The sequence below is a fragment of the Rhipicephalus sanguineus genome, chromosome 1 (assembly GCF_013339695.2).
Source record: "Rhipicephalus sanguineus isolate Rsan-2018 chromosome 1, BIME_Rsan_1.4, whole genome shotgun sequence".
Taxonomy (NCBI): domain Eukaryota; kingdom Metazoa; phylum Arthropoda; class Arachnida; order Ixodida; family Ixodidae; genus Rhipicephalus; species Rhipicephalus sanguineus.
In genome coordinates this window covers 213508161-213525219 of record NC_051176.1, presented here as the reverse complement: position 1 = coordinate 213525219, position 17059 = coordinate 213508161, and the positions used below count along the sequence as shown (strand labels likewise).

The window sequence follows — 17059 nt, the reverse complement described above, 5'->3', positions numbered from 1 at the left end:
CTTTATGGACGGCCATCCTGAGCTGTCACTTTGATTGCCGGACGCGACTAGGCTCGGTCAGGCATCAAGCTTCAACAAGCAGAATGTGGATTAAGCTGTCTACGACCAATAAAGCTAACTCCAGAACAAATCCACAGTGGTAATGAAACAGGTTTCACAAGTGCACACAATCCACCAAAGATAGCAGCACAAAAGCAAATTCGTCAAGTCACATCAGGAGACTGCGATGAATTGGTGACCGTTTTTTGCACTGTTAATGCCATGGGGAACGCCCTGCCGCTGGTGCTAATTTTTCCACGCATGAAATTTGAAGTTTTCTTTTTCTGAAGTCTATTAATTGTCTATTAAACAGGTACAGTTGAGGGCAGTGATAACATAGACTTCAGTGTCCAGATCCTCTGGAAGAAAGAAGAGAGTTTAAAGGTTTACTTTCCTCCTCCTCAGGACATAGGTACTAATGACAGACATTGTGATGAAGCTGCCAGTGCCAAAACTCTCAGGTGATGAAAGCGTCTGTAATCCTGCTTCAAGTTCAATGTTGAACTATCAATTTATAATGTTGGCTGAAGATCTTTGGACCATTGTGTTACAGACGTCCCATACCTCCCAAGCGATGTCCCGCTCCACCCAGAGAGGCGGGTGGAATTGGACATATTTTAGCTATCACAAACTATCTTTTTGCAGCTGCTCCAGAAGTGGTAGCAACCACTACTTCTCACAACTTTTTCAGCGTGTTTTGACTTGTATTATAATCCATCAAAGATCATTTTGCGTTCCAAATAGAGAAAACTAAAAATACATTCGTGAAAAGTGTCCCAATCCTCCCGACTTTCCCCTACTATAATTCGGTTACCCCTGCTGTTGAGAATGTGAATGCTAGCTTCTCATCCACTAGACAGAAAACAAAAATTTGAGTGCTATTGCCTTAAGACAAACATAAACAGACTATGACAACCTGGGAATATTAACAGAGCTGATCCATACAAACTGAATTCCAATATCTCAAGGTGTGTGACCATCGGTCACACTCCATTTGTCACACATTTGTCACGGGCTTTCTTTATCAGTCGGAAAAAAATGAGTATGCAATTAGCACATTGCTGAAAATAGTGCAGTTAGATGCCATTTGAACATGCCTACAGATGCCTCAGTGACATTCTGACAGTCAGGTCAGTACTTGCAGAGTTCCACATCTAATTATGACTAATTAATTAAACCTCATTAATGAAAAAATTAGTAGCAGCTATTCCAGTGTACTCTGGGAATATGTACTCGATTTGCTTTGTGTAATGACATTCCTCTTTTTAAAAATCTTGCTGTACGATAGTTGGGGCACTGCACGTGTGTGTGCGTGCATGTATAACCCACGAAGAAAAATGATCCTGAAGAGAATTTCTCTGAAGCATGCAACCACAGAATCGAAACAGCGACCCTTCGCTTCATGGAAAGACACCTTAGACCACTCTGCCACAAATGCACACAAGCGATGAACTCCTGCACACAAGAGACGAGCAATTTATAGACAACCTTTACAGTTGGCAGTACGCACATTTCTGAGCTGCTTCAGTGTCGCAGAGGCTTGTTTACTAACACACGAGAGGGCGCAAAAGGCCTAAGGCCATGGTGAAGGCGCGTAGCTTACCGCGGCCTTGCTGGCATCGCCACTCACTCCATGTTCAGGAGAGTGCCAGCACTCAGTTGTTGGAGGTCTAGCAATGTCGGAAAGTTGCATCAGTTGTGGTCAGGCACGGTAGTTATGCTGTAAGTTCCTGTACACACGCCAGCAGCGTTTTGATTGCATCTCGGTGACACTGAAGCGTGCAGTGGCTCTGCTACAAGTTCTCGTGCACACATTGGCAGCATTCCGTGGCATTTAATATGATACACTGACGCCACCCTGTTGGAGCACCAGTACGGAGGGTTGCTGTGTACGTAACATTATGTGCAAGAAATCTTATGCTTTACGACCTAAAATGCCCTGCTCACGGGAGCCGCTTGTCAACCATTCTACATGCGGCTTGTCGTGGCCATTGAGTCTCTCTCTCTTGTTCCATGCGTCTGCACTTACTTAGCAAGCTGATGTTTATTAGCATTCATATCGCTCCTAAAGCTAGTAGCATTACTTCGTATAACATTCTTAATTTGTTGCTATCACATTCATTGCTTCGCCCAGGCAGCAAAACTGTGACTTTTTGTCAGCCGTTAGAGCAAGAAAATCTTTGCCCTTGCAACATTAAATATGCGACTTTCATGAGCATCTGGGTTGCCTGCCTCTTGTAGAATGGATGAGCCACCACTTTTGGCTCAGGCCAGTGACTTGTGGTACAGGCATACATCAGCACTGAGTATTAGCTATTCCTTGTAGTGCAAGTGAAGCTGCTTTAATTATGATGACTGCTTTGATGTGGCCTTTTCCAGTGTTTTTTTCTCGATGTTGACCAGACATGCTTTGTTCAATGTCACTCCCAGAATTGTCAGCATTGTTACCCCTGCTTGAAGCTAAGGGCTGCGAACAGAGCCTCTTTGCCTTGGCACCGGAGTCTAAATAGACATCAAGTTTTGAGTCATACAGAGGAAGAGCACAGAAAGCCGACGAAGACAAAGAGATACACAAGACAGATGAATAACCAACTGCTGTGATGAATAACGAACAAGCACAACTCATCTTTAAGCTTCTTTTCTGAAACAACACCCCTAACTCCTTTTTAAATCCAGACTGAAAAACTTGGAAGAATAGAAAAAAAGGTAGCTATTGAGCTCTTAAAAACCTCTAAAAAAGAGCTTAGGGACTCTAAAAACGCAGCGCTCTCTCGGTACAAAGCATAGAATGTAGCTCTCGGAACTCAAGCATAATGTCCCAGTGACTAGTATACAGGACATAACTTTTCACCACTCTGTTCAAAAAGCCAAGATTCTAGTTTAATTATGGTGTTATTATCTTCAGATTTTTTATCTGTTCTGTTATATAAACAGAACAAGTTATAAAATGGCTTTGCAACAAGGCTATGAAATGGCAAAACAATGCACCTTCAATTAAAGACTTCAGGGACCACGAGCTTACCCTGGACACCACCAAGATTACCTACATGTGGTGCTCACAACAAATAGGCTCCAAAAAGGAAACAACCCGCTTGTGATAAAAATTCAGTCACCCATTAACATGTGACAGATTTTTCGCACGCTCATAAGTCACAGTCGCTTTCTGTTGTGTCTACACTCCAAGAAAAAAAATAGAGTACCTATTTGGGGAGTATTTCTGCCACACAATTATAATCGTCACCTGCCTCGCGTAATTTCCTTGCGTTATCACAACGGTCCCGGGATTTCCTGGTCACGAATGGTGTGTGCGCTATCAGCATGACATAGCATTCTTGATAGGGCAGTGGCGAGAGCCGGGTTTTAAATAAAGGAAACGCGAGCGAGGCAGATGATGATTAGAGTTGTGTGGCAGAAATACTTCCCAAATACTGTCTATTATTTCTTAAGAGTGTAGTGGCATACTGGTTGCAGGGTATAGATACTATACTATATGATCCAGCAAACATATCGGCATCTTGCGGGTAAAGAAGCCTCAGTAATCCTAAACGTATTAAGAAAAGCTTGGCCATAGGCATGTCTCATTTTCTACCTTCGTTTACGGGTAAAACAGCAACAGTTGCTAGGAGTGCTGGTTTCTCTAACATGACTTTGGACGTGGCAAAGCTCAACGCAGAAATATTCTTCAAATTTAAGCCTGGCTTCAAATATGAAATGACCTTTTCTTAACACCTTTGCCTGGCAACATGCAGGTTGCATTAACACTCAGCGAGTGGTCACACTGTGCTGAACTTGCTAGTTGAGCAACCAAGCCAGATGCTACACTCTGTTCATATCCTGTCCTATTCTTTCTGTCTATCATTGCTCATGTTCACTTGTTTTGCTTGTTCGCACTTTGTGGTGGCCTCAAACACAAACTGTGAGCTGAAACCAAAGCCTATTTTTCTCCTTCTTATATGGAATGCTGTCACTGGTGTGTCAATACCGTTACGGCTTATTAATCAAGACAATCAGCACTTTGTGCAGGAGCAATTAGATCACGTTTCCCTCAAATGAGGCGAGCATGCATGGCCACACCACAGAGCTTTCACGAGATCCTAGCCTGAAACACTCACTTCAGGCTCGCATGACAGTGAGGCATTAGCAGTTATGTCACTCATGAGCATACCCTGAAAGCATGGATGTTGCGATCTTCTACAGATCAGGTTCACCTAGATTATGCTGCAGAAATAATCAGTGCCAATTTTCTGTATGTGTAGGACTGATTATGAGTTCCTCTGGTGATAAGTTTCAAGTACTGCATTAGGATATATGTATTGCCTAACTCGTGCAGGGTCAAGTAGATTGTCGTGAAAAAGCCAAAAATGCTGTTGCCCGCAGACATTGATGTGTCCATTCCTGAGACACATGAAATGTCATGAAAGTGGTCAAATGGTAAAGCTTCAGTGAGGAAGTTAACAGTTGCTAGCACCATGAAGGCTATATATGGTCCATGTATACTTGGCAGGGTTAAATTTTTCAAGCTTTCATTGACTAGAATCTCAGTTAATCTTGCATTTTGTTCCGGTTTTAACAACTTCTGAGTTCAGAGGTTTCTACTGTACTTACAAAATGTAAATAAATGTTCTTTATCCCAGATGGGTTTTTTGATAAAACTGAAGTGTCTGCATTCCAAAGAAAACTAACATGATCTATAAAAAGCCCTCCATCATAGTGCTGTAGTACAAATACAACACATGGTTATTCACTTTTAATCCTGAACCATGACAGTGTCTTGTAAAACCCACACAAAAGAAACTTCAACCCTATCTAACGCACACGATTGCCTAGGGTCACTACAAAAAAGGATCTACTACTTGCAGTAGCCAATTTGGCTGATTAGCCATACTGCTTTGCATGCAGCATGTAAACAAAAGATATTAAGCACCTGCTTTTCCAACGTCTGACGCAGAACTAGAAAATGCTTATGTGGAGTACTGCAAGACCTGAGCAATGTGGCAGTGCACTAAGGTTTCATAAAATAAAATCATAAAATAAAATCATAAAATACTCCACAAGTATTTTATGATTCTAAGTTATGGCCCTACATTGAAAACTTAAAAGAATCACAAAGCTTCCTCCTAATTGAATCAGATATGTTGTTAGGAGTTGTGCAAATTAATTTTAAGGAGCAATTGAAGATACTACCTTTCCGTGAACTGCCTGATGGTGCTTGCGTAAACATTTCGAGTCTGAGAATGTGCGCTGGCAGAGTTCACACGTCTGCTGGCTGTACCAACGCTTATGTGGTGTGTTTTTGCGGTCCAAATGCACAACATGATGGTTCCGTAGCTGTGAAAGTTGCTTGAAACCCTTTCCGCACTGAGCACATGTGAAGTCACGCTCCTCACTGTGAATTCGTGCATGATTTTCAAGCTTGAAAGCACTGAACGTCCGGTACTCGCACTGTGAACATCTGCAAATTGAGAAGAACCAACTTTAGGCACACTTAATGGTATTGATAGGGTGCATGAATTAGAAACTTTTGAATACACATCGAATAAAACTAAGGTAAAGAAATGTGTCTGAATATCAAATTGAGCAGTACAGTAGGACCCCGTTCAAAAGCAGAAATGCTACCCAGGGAAACGTATGATCCAACGTTACTAAAACTTGGAGCAGTTTTCCCTGAAAAGTGAAGGATTACCAGGATACCAAAGAATATTACCATTGCATGAAGATTTAGGCACGTGGTTTTATGAACAGTGAAAGCTGCAGTAAACACCAGCTTATTGACTGAAGCATAGTGTAACGTGCCCGAAGTTCACTCGACGACAGCGAGGATTAGCAAAGGATCACAACGGTGGCAGCGCTGGGAGCGGAAGGCACATGTGCTGTCTCTTGCTTCAACATATAAACTACACCACATCTCCAGGCAGATCCCGTAACATCCAACACTAATTAAAGTCGCCACTTTTCTCAGCATGCTTACACCGAACATGTGGTGCATGTGCATGGCGTGTGGGCTGCGTCATGCTCAGCCGTGTGTATTCGTCATGTGACCTCCAACATTCACCACATGGAAAGACGCATATATCAAGAGCATTGGTGTTGCACTAACAGATCACATGACCGCACACCAACGTCATACGAACCAAGACAAGATTGCTGGTCAACTGGGCCACGCATCATATGTGTGCGTGTTGACAGTTGCCACTGCCGCAGTCCAAGCTCAATCAGTGGCGATGTCTCTGTCCACTCGAGAATGTTCAGCATTTTCTTTGAAAGTTATGCTTCACCGATGCAATCGCTGCAGCTGTCAAGCAGATCAATGAAAGTGTAATTACCTAGTGAACTCTCTTCATGACTGTGCCATTCCAGGCTGTGCAAGCTGTGCACAAGGGCAGAAGACATAAAATGGAAACCACGCATCCACTCGGCTACAAAACCTAGCCAAACCACACGTATGCTTGTTGGTGCACACGATGCACAAAACATAGCAAAAAAAAAAGGGGGGGGGGGAGGAAGGGGGTGGACGAAGAGCAAGGGTGAGACAGGACAAGTGCCCTTGTCCCTACATAGCCAGGATTTGGGGACGTGCATGTTGCGTCATCTCTTGCCGGTGGCAGCGGCGGCCGGCTGTAACTGAAGGGTAAATAGGCGAAAAAAATCATATCTGATGTAAAAAGCTAGTTACCAAAAAGGACTCCAGGTTCTATACAGCAGAGACCCACTGGAACATTATGGTAAAATTGCAGTGTTGCACTACAAATCGTGTGGCTTCTCTGAGTGTTTAATACTTTTTAATGCGGCCCTATGTGTTTCTGATGGGTGGTGTTCAGCTGTCCTGGGAAGCCACATGCTTTGTAGTGTGATACTGCAATTTTACCAAAACATTTCAGTGGGTCTCTTCTGTATAGAAACGGGAGTCCTTTTTGGTAGCTAGCTTTCTTCATCAGATATGAATTTTTTCGCCCATTTCCCTTTCAGTTACGGCAGGACGCCGATGCTGCCGCTAAGAGATGGCACCACGTACAAATATCCCCAAATCCTGGGAGTGGTGCCTCGTTCATACGATGCCTTCTTTATTAGGATGAATTACCAGCACACCTAAACAGTCTCATTTCTATCGCACCCACCGTCCTGCAAAGTGCAGAGTCGCATCATGCGAGGCACTGACGACATGTTTAGTGCAGTGCGATGTAATCACCTGCACAATCTAATCAGCAGCTCTTGTCTGAACCGCGCACTAACAGTATCACATTTCTTGCAGTAAAAAGATGATGATGCTTGCACATCGCTTCAGTGTGTGTGTAAGCATTCAAACCTCATTTTGTTTTACTTTTTTTTTAAGCGAAAGCTGATGCGCAGCTTACGATTGGGAATGCCAGATCGATCATGTTTTCGAAGCAGGCTTAGGTGATGAGAATTTTGCTGGCAGGGTTCGTGTACAAGTTACTGCACCAGATTTTTTTATACATGTGATTTTTAACAGTGGAGCTGTTTAAGTGCAGCAAACTCTTGATTTGCCTTCGCAAAAACTACTATCATCATGCCGGCGAGCGCTCCATTCGTCCTCTTCTTCAACCTTTTCTTTGCTCCCCGAACACATGTGCCTGATGCGCGCTCTCCCGCTGCACTGATTTGTCCAGTGTGGAATGCAATCACTTGTATGGGCGAGATAACAAGTACAGAGAAACAGAGAAAGTTCTTTAATGAATGTCACTTTATAACTATGCATTCTAAGGAAACGTGACCTCATTTCAAACAGCAAAGCGCTTGTCCTTGAATGATCATAAAATGTATTCTTGCTTATTTCATCTTGACCATTTCGCTAGTTACTTAGAGCCGGTTTTCTTTCCATTGCTGCTATCCAATAAATCTTTTCGGCCTCTCTAACTTTTCGCTTAACTCCCTTAGTTGCCATATTGCTTACACTGCCAGCCGTAAGCTTGCTGATGAGTCTCCTAGTTCTTTTTCTCAACTGTGAGCGAAAGCTCTTCCCATACAAATACTGGAACGCTTCCTCTTCCCGTCTGCTGCCTTTCATGTTCTTTAGTCTCTCTTCAAAATTAATGTTAAAACTGCTGAAGTCGCTACCAACTTCAGTGCTACCACACATCTGCATGTTGTACAATGAAGCATAGTCTGTACTGTATTATTATTACACTGCGCTATTTTTTGTGTAGGGCAAAATGTAGGGTAATAAAAAAATTGTGTAAGGTAAAGTGGGATAATTTTGACCACGACCTACTGCACTCCTGACCTGCCCAGATGGCCCCTCTCCAGCGCCCATGTTCTAGTTCATACCTCCTGCCGCTAGGGACGTAACCTATGAGCATTGTGACGCTAGTCAGCAGCTGTTCGACGACGTCTGCTTTAATGCTCGTGGTGATGGCTTGCGAGTGCAGAGCGCTCACATCAAGTAGTTATTGTGCATAAATGCAAAATACTTCAGAAATAAAAAAAAGGAAAGTGATTTAGAACTTTTGTATTTAAAAGGACACAGCCGTCGTCCTACAGTATGCAAGTGTACGGCTTCTCACGTTAGTCAACCAGTGTGCAGTAAATACTTAACCGCACTGAATAGCTTACTTGGCCTTCCATCTAAGTTTGCAGAAACAGTCACATAATGCTGGCAGTTCGTCACATAATACAGGCGTTTTTACTCCAGCACTGTCCCAACGGTCGCAGAGTAGCAGACAAACAGGTTATAGGAAGTGCCACCAACGGCGAGTAGTTGAACGAGAGCAGGGACGTGCGCTCCCATAGGACCTCCGCTATCTGGGCAGGTCAGGAGTACAGTAGGTCGTGATTTTGACCGTGACGTAGGGTATTTTCCAAAAATTGGTTGGCAACACTGCCGCGCATGCACTTTTGCCAAAGGAGTACCCTTCGCAACACTCCGCTCCTGACCATACCCGGAATTCACGGTTGGGGTGAGTATCTTGTTGGGTCGAGGCAGCAACAGTGAGCTACTTTAATTTGTACAAGTTACACGCACTCCGCGCCTTCACGGTGCACTTAGCAGTTCTGCACCAGGTGGACACTCACACAATTAAACATTCACATAATTGTTCATATATTAAATCATGCACTGATTTCTGGAAAAAAAGAAAAGAAAAATAACACTTTTAGAAGCATATTTTGTGTGTTCTTTAGTACCCCAAAGGGTGAACGCGCAAGGCAGGTTTAGGGAAATCAATGTGGTTGCAATGTCACATGCGTACTTTAGATTTCATACTGAAAAATTCAAGTAAAAGCTGGGAATTAGTCATGTTAAACGTGATTAAATCTGGTTAAAATACTAACGGCTCAAATGTAGAGGTGATGAATCGCCGACCCAATCTCCATAGTCTGTGACCCACAAATACTTGTTTCTGCGTGGTCTTACTGATAATGTCGACTGTGATAACTTTTTGTCAGGTTAACAACCCACAACTTACAGTGTATCCAATACCACGATGTGCCGCAAAATACCGACTGCCTTTTCAGTAAGCCCAGAGAATGGGTGACCAATGATGCCGACTTTGGTGTAATTGTGGCAATGCCTATACGGATGAGCATCAAAAATGCATAGAAGTGTAGACGGTAGCTACCGACTAATGCGCCAGCATGACTTATCACCAACCGCTCTATAACAATAAGCATTTTCAACTATATTCTCCGAGTAGTCCGTGTAGCATAGCGCTGCTGTTGTACCATACCTCATGCTGTTAATGGGCGATAACCCGAACATGCTGTGCCACCAGTCGATGTACAGGACTGTTTCAAGTGTGCGTCAAAGAAATGAAAGCAGCATGGTATCACTGCGCCAGCCTATAATGATACACAACCCACCACAAAGACATTCCCATGGCAAAGGCATGCGTATGGGTACAGCAAGTGCGCTGGTAGCAACAGTGTGAGCTTAGTAGGAAATGCAATGCACGCAAATACCTAGCTACAGGGACAATCTGTTTCACACAGCAGCAGGTACTGCATTTCAATGAAGCAGTACTATTTTTCACTTATTAGCAGATTGCTTTACAAATGAGCACACATATACAGGAAAAAGCCGGACAAATCATTTGCTCTGCTGCCGTGTTTTCTGTCACACTAGTATTGCCAACGCGCTATTGCACAGTCGAGCAAGTCAAGCTTTTTTTTCCATGCTCTGGTAAAAAGAAGGAAAGAGCCTCCTAGTACTTCACAACTAGTGCGTAGTTAAGCTGCGCATTTCTGACAAACACGTAATAATGAGTGCAGGGTTCTCCCCATTTCACAGCCCACCGCTCTGGTTCAATGCCCATCGCTTTAGATAGACCACCCCCCACTCCGACTGACGCCTTTGATGCACACCTGAGGAATCAAGAAGTAGCAACTGTGGCCGCGCAACGCAAGCAAGCCGTGCCTCCCAACACTTGATTACTTAAAAAGGAGTCAAAGATCGACAACTCCAGCGACAGCACTAGAACACAAGTGCCCCTGCTTCCGTTTTCTGTCTGCGTCATAGATGCCAGAAATGTGTAACCAGAAGTGTAATGTAGATGTGCGTCGAAAACAGGAAGTTTGAAAACTTGAAATTCTTAAACTTAATATTTACACCCCCCCCCCCCCCCCCACCTTCCCTCTCACAAAATGTCCAAACCTTAAACCTAAAAAATTTCTAGGGACAACCCAAATGTAGTGTAAAACATTCTGGGATAGAAATTTATTGCCTTGTCAGTTTATTGCCGCATATCCTCCCTTCAGCTACTTCTGGTCAGCCAACTTTTTGGTTATATTATCAGCAGATTTTTTTAAGTTAGAATAGACTTAACTCAATATTTTGCACACCATGACATTAGTAGACATCCCCAAGAACGTCTTTAAGAAAATTTTGTGTTAATTTGTGCACCCCCTTCTCAAACTCTTTAAATAAAAAAAAAATATCTGCAAATTACACGGGTATATGAATACGTAAATAGAGTATTAATTCAAATTGCAGTTATCAAATGCTGAACAGTGCTATACACTGTCATACTACACTACACAAGTTTTGAGGCACCTGGCAGAAATCCTAGCTCTGACTGCTTTTTTACTTTGTTTCTCACCCTCAGGTAAACTTCACTGCAGGATACATAGCTTACATCAAATGATGCAAGGGAAGAAATATTCCAGCATTACAGGCACATCCTAGAGACTTAGATGTACACATGTACAATGTATACGTCTTCCTAGTATATTGTTATATTAACTTATAACTAATACCATCATTTGCATTTGGTTTAACGTGAAAATAATAAATGTAACCATGTTTTATTGCTTAGCCACATCACAGCATTTAACACAAACTCATACAACAGAACCAGGCTCTAGGTTTCAAATTCAACTACCCAATGAAAGTAGGCATGCATCAAGTAAAGTAAATACAGAAAAGTAAAAAGAACTAGAAGTGTAGCTCCCAGTTACACATGAAAGCCCATTCACAGCAAGAACACAGGATGTAGGGAGCAGTGTAATTGCAGACAATGAACAACTGTATGCAAGGTAAGCAAGTCTACAAGATGGTATTTTCAATATCTAAAAGGCACCTGTGTAAGTCCAAGTCCAGCACGTGACTTCTCCAAAGATGCATAGCAAGGCTGCGCCAATGATCTCTCTGTTCACCACACTCAGGACAACGGTATGGTCTGGGGCCAGCGGGTGTGTGGCAACGTCCATGGTATTCAAGGCTGCTTTCAGTGCGAAAACGATAACCACAGCTGCGTTCCCCGCACCTAGAATATAAACGAGGACATACCTATCTACTCACTTGTGCAATAAAACTGACAGATGAAAGGGCAGCACAATATACAAATAAACCTACACATAAATATGTTGATAAAATAAGGAACTTGCTTAGATACACTCAAACCTCGATATAACGAACATGGATATAACGAATTATCGGTTATAACGGAGTAAACGAAGAGTAGTCTTGGAGTAGATACAGTGGTAAAAATAAACGTTTATAACGAATTTTCGAATATAACGAAGTTATTTTCGTGGCAGATGCGACTTTGTTATAATGAGATTTGAGTGTATATCAAAACATTATTTAATTACAATTAGACCTCTTATGCAAAGTATAGCTGCCAATGGATTCCTTTTTACACGGAAAAATCTGTAAAAAATGTTCAAACAATAGGAAAGCTGGAAGTAAACCTAACTTCAATAACGAAATAAATTATAGTTTTCTTGAGCCTGATAGCCAGCGAGTGCATTTACAGCTTGAGCAGGGCCAATGAAGTTCTCTTCACAGCAACTGTACACAAGTAGAAAGCTGAAAGGAATGCAGTCTAGTTCACAGTGGTAATTCGGTCTAAGCAAAGCTATTGCGCCCATTCCATCACTGCGGCTGGCCAGGAAAACATTTAGTGTCCAGAGCAGTTCGACACCAAATGCCATGTTCACCAAATAGAACACCCCAAAAAACGAAAAGAGTTTTAGCGTGACAGTGCAGCAACACCTTTGTTCACAGTGTGCACATTTTCTGTTTTGTGAAATTGCACAAGCACATTATGTCAGAAGAACTAAACAAGATCTGGTACAGCGAGTTCAGACAGCATTTTTCGACTTCAGGGCGAGGTATGTAGCATTACAAAGCAAGCAGCAACATTTTTTTTTCTCTCTAATCGAGAGTATTTCCTATTTACTATCCTTGTTGACAACATCCTTTTTTTCAACAACCACTTGCAAGATAAGAGAGAGGACATTTCAATCAGTACTGCTGCCTCTACAGCAATCAAAGTTTGTCACTAGAAAGACGGTGACAAAAGTGTTGTATTGGGCACTGATGCAAGGCGCACACAGCACAGAATACAGAACTATGCTGTGTACAGTTAATAACATGAGGAGCCGATGCAGGTGCCCCATTCTGCTTCTATAGCCACTGCCCTAACCAGCTCATGGCCTTCAAGGTTTTGCAGTGCATGTTGGATGCCATGACCAGCTGCTACCAGACAAAAATGCTGCTCAGCTTTGGCGGGCCCTCCTTGATGTGCGGCGCACAATTTAGAGAATGAATTTGCAAGAACTATGTGTAATTCAACCATATGACCACTGGCCGCCACAGAAGTTTCAATTGATTGCCTTAACCTTCTTCCGCGGCAGCAGTGAAACTTTTGTTATATTGAAATTGTGGATAAACATGCTTCGTTTTATTGAGGTTAAAGGGACAGACAACCGCTCAGAACACTAATTGAGATAACCCTACTAATGGAAAGATTGTCTATCGTATTGGCTAAAACAAGCCATGTTTTTCTCATCAGATGTGGATTTATATTTTTATTTCTTTATTAAAAGTTGCGAGAAATGACTTTTGGAGCCCCATGTGGTAAAAAACATGAAGATGCAGAAAAGACCGATCATGTGACCTTCTACTGGTGTACGCAGCTAATGGCCTCTTTATTAGTATTGAAATGCAACACTTTTCTCGATTATAATCTTTTCAAACTTAAAATCTGCAGGTAAGCCTTCGTCTGGCATGAGCGGAACAGTGGCGCTGCCTTTGCTTGGCATATGATCCGATGCTCAGGAGTGGCAGCATGAAAGGTGTTAGCTGAGGGACTAGCGGCACCTCCCAACATGTTGGAGAAGTACTAAGAGTTCCTGGCTCGTGAGGTGGTAAAGAGACTTCACGTGACAAGTGTTCGGAAAACTTACTCTACATGCCTTTTATATTCAAAAACGATTGAAAATGTCAAAATGAAGGCGGTTAACCACAGTTGCACTCACTCATGTGAACGCAGAACATTGAATGTAATGAAGAGTTTGCAAGGAAGGCTATCGGCATCGCTATCACTTCTCAGCGCTGCTGGAAAAGGGAATTACTTTTTAGTGGCATCTCAGATTGAAAAATTCTGCTTACAAAATATCCACGCGCTTTTGGACCAAACACTGCAATGACCACTACCAAGGGGGAGCTTTCTGTTGCGCTTTAAAAAACTGGGTCCAGAAAAATAGGTTGTCAGTCCCTTTAGTATACATGGTGTTTAATGGACTTCAAGTTCTAAAAAGCTAGAAACTTTGTTATATCAATGTTTAAGTGTAGTACACTTCACCATTAGACTGTGCAGACCTCTTAAGACTACAATTCTGGTCCTTATTTTATCGGCTTTCAAACTGATAATGAGCATGATGTAGAGTTGATCCTCGTGAAATAGTCACATGCAACACAAAAATGCTTTTGCTATATGCTATAGTTATTTATCATAGCATACACTGATAAAAAAAGAGATTGATTTCATGAGTTAACAACACGAGTGTGACAATACCAATAAGCCAGCTGAGGGGCCGTGACAGATTTTAATTGTAAAGGGGCTCACAGTATCAATAATGCATGGGAGTAACAGTAAATTGCATAAAGGTAGCAACTTGGGGCCAAACACTTTCACAGGTTTTAAAGCCGGAAATTGCTGGCTTGTGCTGTGGCAGGTTTGGTTTAGGTTATATGACATGCAAAGAGAATGTCATAAGAACAATTCACTCCAATGAGGATGCCCTCCGAAAAAAAAAAAAAAAAAAATTCTGTCATTTGCACAATACAGCAGAAAGCAGTTTTGGATGCGTCAAAAACAGTGTCAAAAACGTTTTGATTCATAATAATAATAATAATAAAAAAAAACAAGTAAGCAGTACTGAGAGATAAATGCGCAGGTTTTTTTCTTTATGTACAGTAAACGCGACACCAAATTTTTTAGTACGACTGGTATGCGCAAACACTTGAGATAACCACATAATGTCACGACAAATCTGGTCTCTAAAGATAATGTTGGCTGTGATGTAGCTGTTTTGAGTTGAAATTAGGCCGATACGACTCAAATGAAGACGGCAGAAACGAAAATATGTGCATCACTAGCCCTAAATTGTTCTATTTCGATCCATGAGTCCTGTACCTCTCCTTTTCGGACTCCTTTTTTTTATTATGACCCCTAAATGGCCCAGTTCATGCAGTATGTTTGGGGTGTGCACAAACTTTATTTGGACAGTAGTGCTTTGTAAAGTACAAAGAGTCAGGCTAGGTGTCAGAAGAGTACTTGCCTGTATTGCCTTTCAACAGCATTTTCCTTCTTTGGACGCCGCCGTCTAGCTGGCGCAACTAAGTAGTCTTCTTCAAGGTTCTTAGGTGGGCGTACTCGACGCTTGCCAATGGCTTCATTGCTGCCATCATCCAAATCTCCGTCTAATATACACACATATATATGTATAAAAAAGTGACACAGATAAACATTTACATTTAAAACTCAATATAACAAACTTCAATATATATAAGCTTCTAGGTATAACGTAGCAAACATTGATTTTATAACTTCATGCCTACAGAAAACTACGTATTTTTAAAATCTCAATACAATAAAATGTGCCTATCCAGGATTTTCAATCTGTGGTTTTGAGACGTTAAACCCCAACAATTATTATTAATTACAATTAGGATTTTCAATCTAGCAATGTTTTACTGCTGTCACAAAGGAAGTCCGAGGCAATAAATTAAAACTTCTAAGGGTGCACTGGTCAAGTGCTTGAGTTATATACAGTCTTCGCGAAAGCATTTCTTCAAATCGCACACGGTGTGAAGTTGTTAGCTTATTAGCTTCTGCCAGTGCATTTCCAGAAAACAACAGGTTGAAAATGTCAAAACTATTTCTCCTCCACCTACTGCATGCATAGATATTAATTTGATATGGAATAAAAAAAAATGCATAAAAGAGAAAAGTGGCATGCATTCTATGCATGTGATGACCAAACAGTAGTTAAAAGAGCTGAGAGCGACAGCTACAGAACAAAGAGAGAACAACTTGAACAAGCATGGAAAAGAATTTCCGTCTGCCTTGGCATTGTTGCTCTCCTGCCACTTTCCTAGAGTGAATATAAAGCCTTAGGGTATCTCGGGGTTCGACTGCATATTTTTTTCTAATTCACAGCTTCATTATGAAGAACATAGATGTGCTGGCAATACCTATAGTAGGGTACAACTTTAGACAACACAAGCCTGCACCAATAAGCATGCAGTCTAGACTGTCACGAACCAGACAGCTGGTGATCCTGCTGACGGAGAACATGGCCGAGAACATAAGCAAGACTATTTTTTTAGTCGCAGAGGCATTCGTCTGCCGCGTTTCAGGCAAAGTTGCACCTGACCATAGTGGGGGTCAAAGCGTTGTGTTATTTTAGGATTTGCTGGAACCAAGAGTACCCATGGCCAAAGCAATGAAATGACAGTTATGAGCAAAGTTCTTAATTATTTTCTGCTCCCTGGTGAATGCACATTTGAGGATAAGAATGTGGCTACAATATGATACATCTACTACAGCCATCATCTTAGCCATCGATTTGTCATCCTTATCAGTATAACGGAAAGGATAAAACAGGCAGATGGACAAGTAAAACAATACTCAACAGTAAAAGCAGCATTACTGTTTTTGTGCACAGCAGGAAGGCTAGAGACAAGTATAAGAAATTAAATCACAGATCTCTTACTAGACACAAACATTCAGACAAGATATCAGTTCACAGAAGGTAAAGGCTTCAGTGAACAAAAGTGGTCAAAAAAACAACATTGCTAGAAATTTCTGAAGAAAACTTGTCTTTATAAGATGTGCAAACTGTACAGTCCACACTGTTCATTCTTTACATATTAGCTAGAATAGACTGACTGGCATGTAGACCCACTGACTACGCTTTCAAGCAGGAGCTTGCAAAGTGTGAGAATTCAGCTGAGGCACTCTTCAATCTGCCATCATTTTATGTTTCTTGGCTAATCCCACAGTCATGGCTTTTCACAATGATTTTGTGTGTGCTGCTGATTTGGTAATGCACATGCAGTGTGGACAGCTTATAATATAAGTTACCGGTAGTCACAAATCTCTACATTGAAAGTGGTGTGGCAACATAACCGAACATATTTTTTAAAAGCTGCGCACATGCAAAACGTACATATCAAGCGCATATCCAAGAATCACAGAGTGCTACTGGATGTTTGCATCGATTTAAATTTGTGAATGTTGAAAGGTTAATGTTTGAGCACCCGTGATGCAACAAA

General features: G+C 41.8%; 1 protein-coding gene across 1 annotated transcript in view; it reads right to left on the bottom strand.

Moving 5' to 3' along the window:
* The window catches only part of LOC119407127 (zinc finger protein 142), an 88109-nt gene that overhangs the window by 31615 nt on the left and 39435 nt on the right, over nucleotides 1-17059 (bottom strand). The window contains exons 10-12 of the mRNA XM_037673993.2: nucleotides 15061-15202; nucleotides 11571-11756; nucleotides 5224-5491 (exon numbers count right to left, since the gene is read on the bottom strand). Of these exons, the coding sequence (XP_037529921.1) occupies nucleotides 5224-5491; nucleotides 11571-11756; nucleotides 15061-15202 (596 nt within the window). The remainder of the gene's footprint in view (nucleotides 1-5223; nucleotides 5492-11570; nucleotides 11757-15060; nucleotides 15203-17059) is intronic.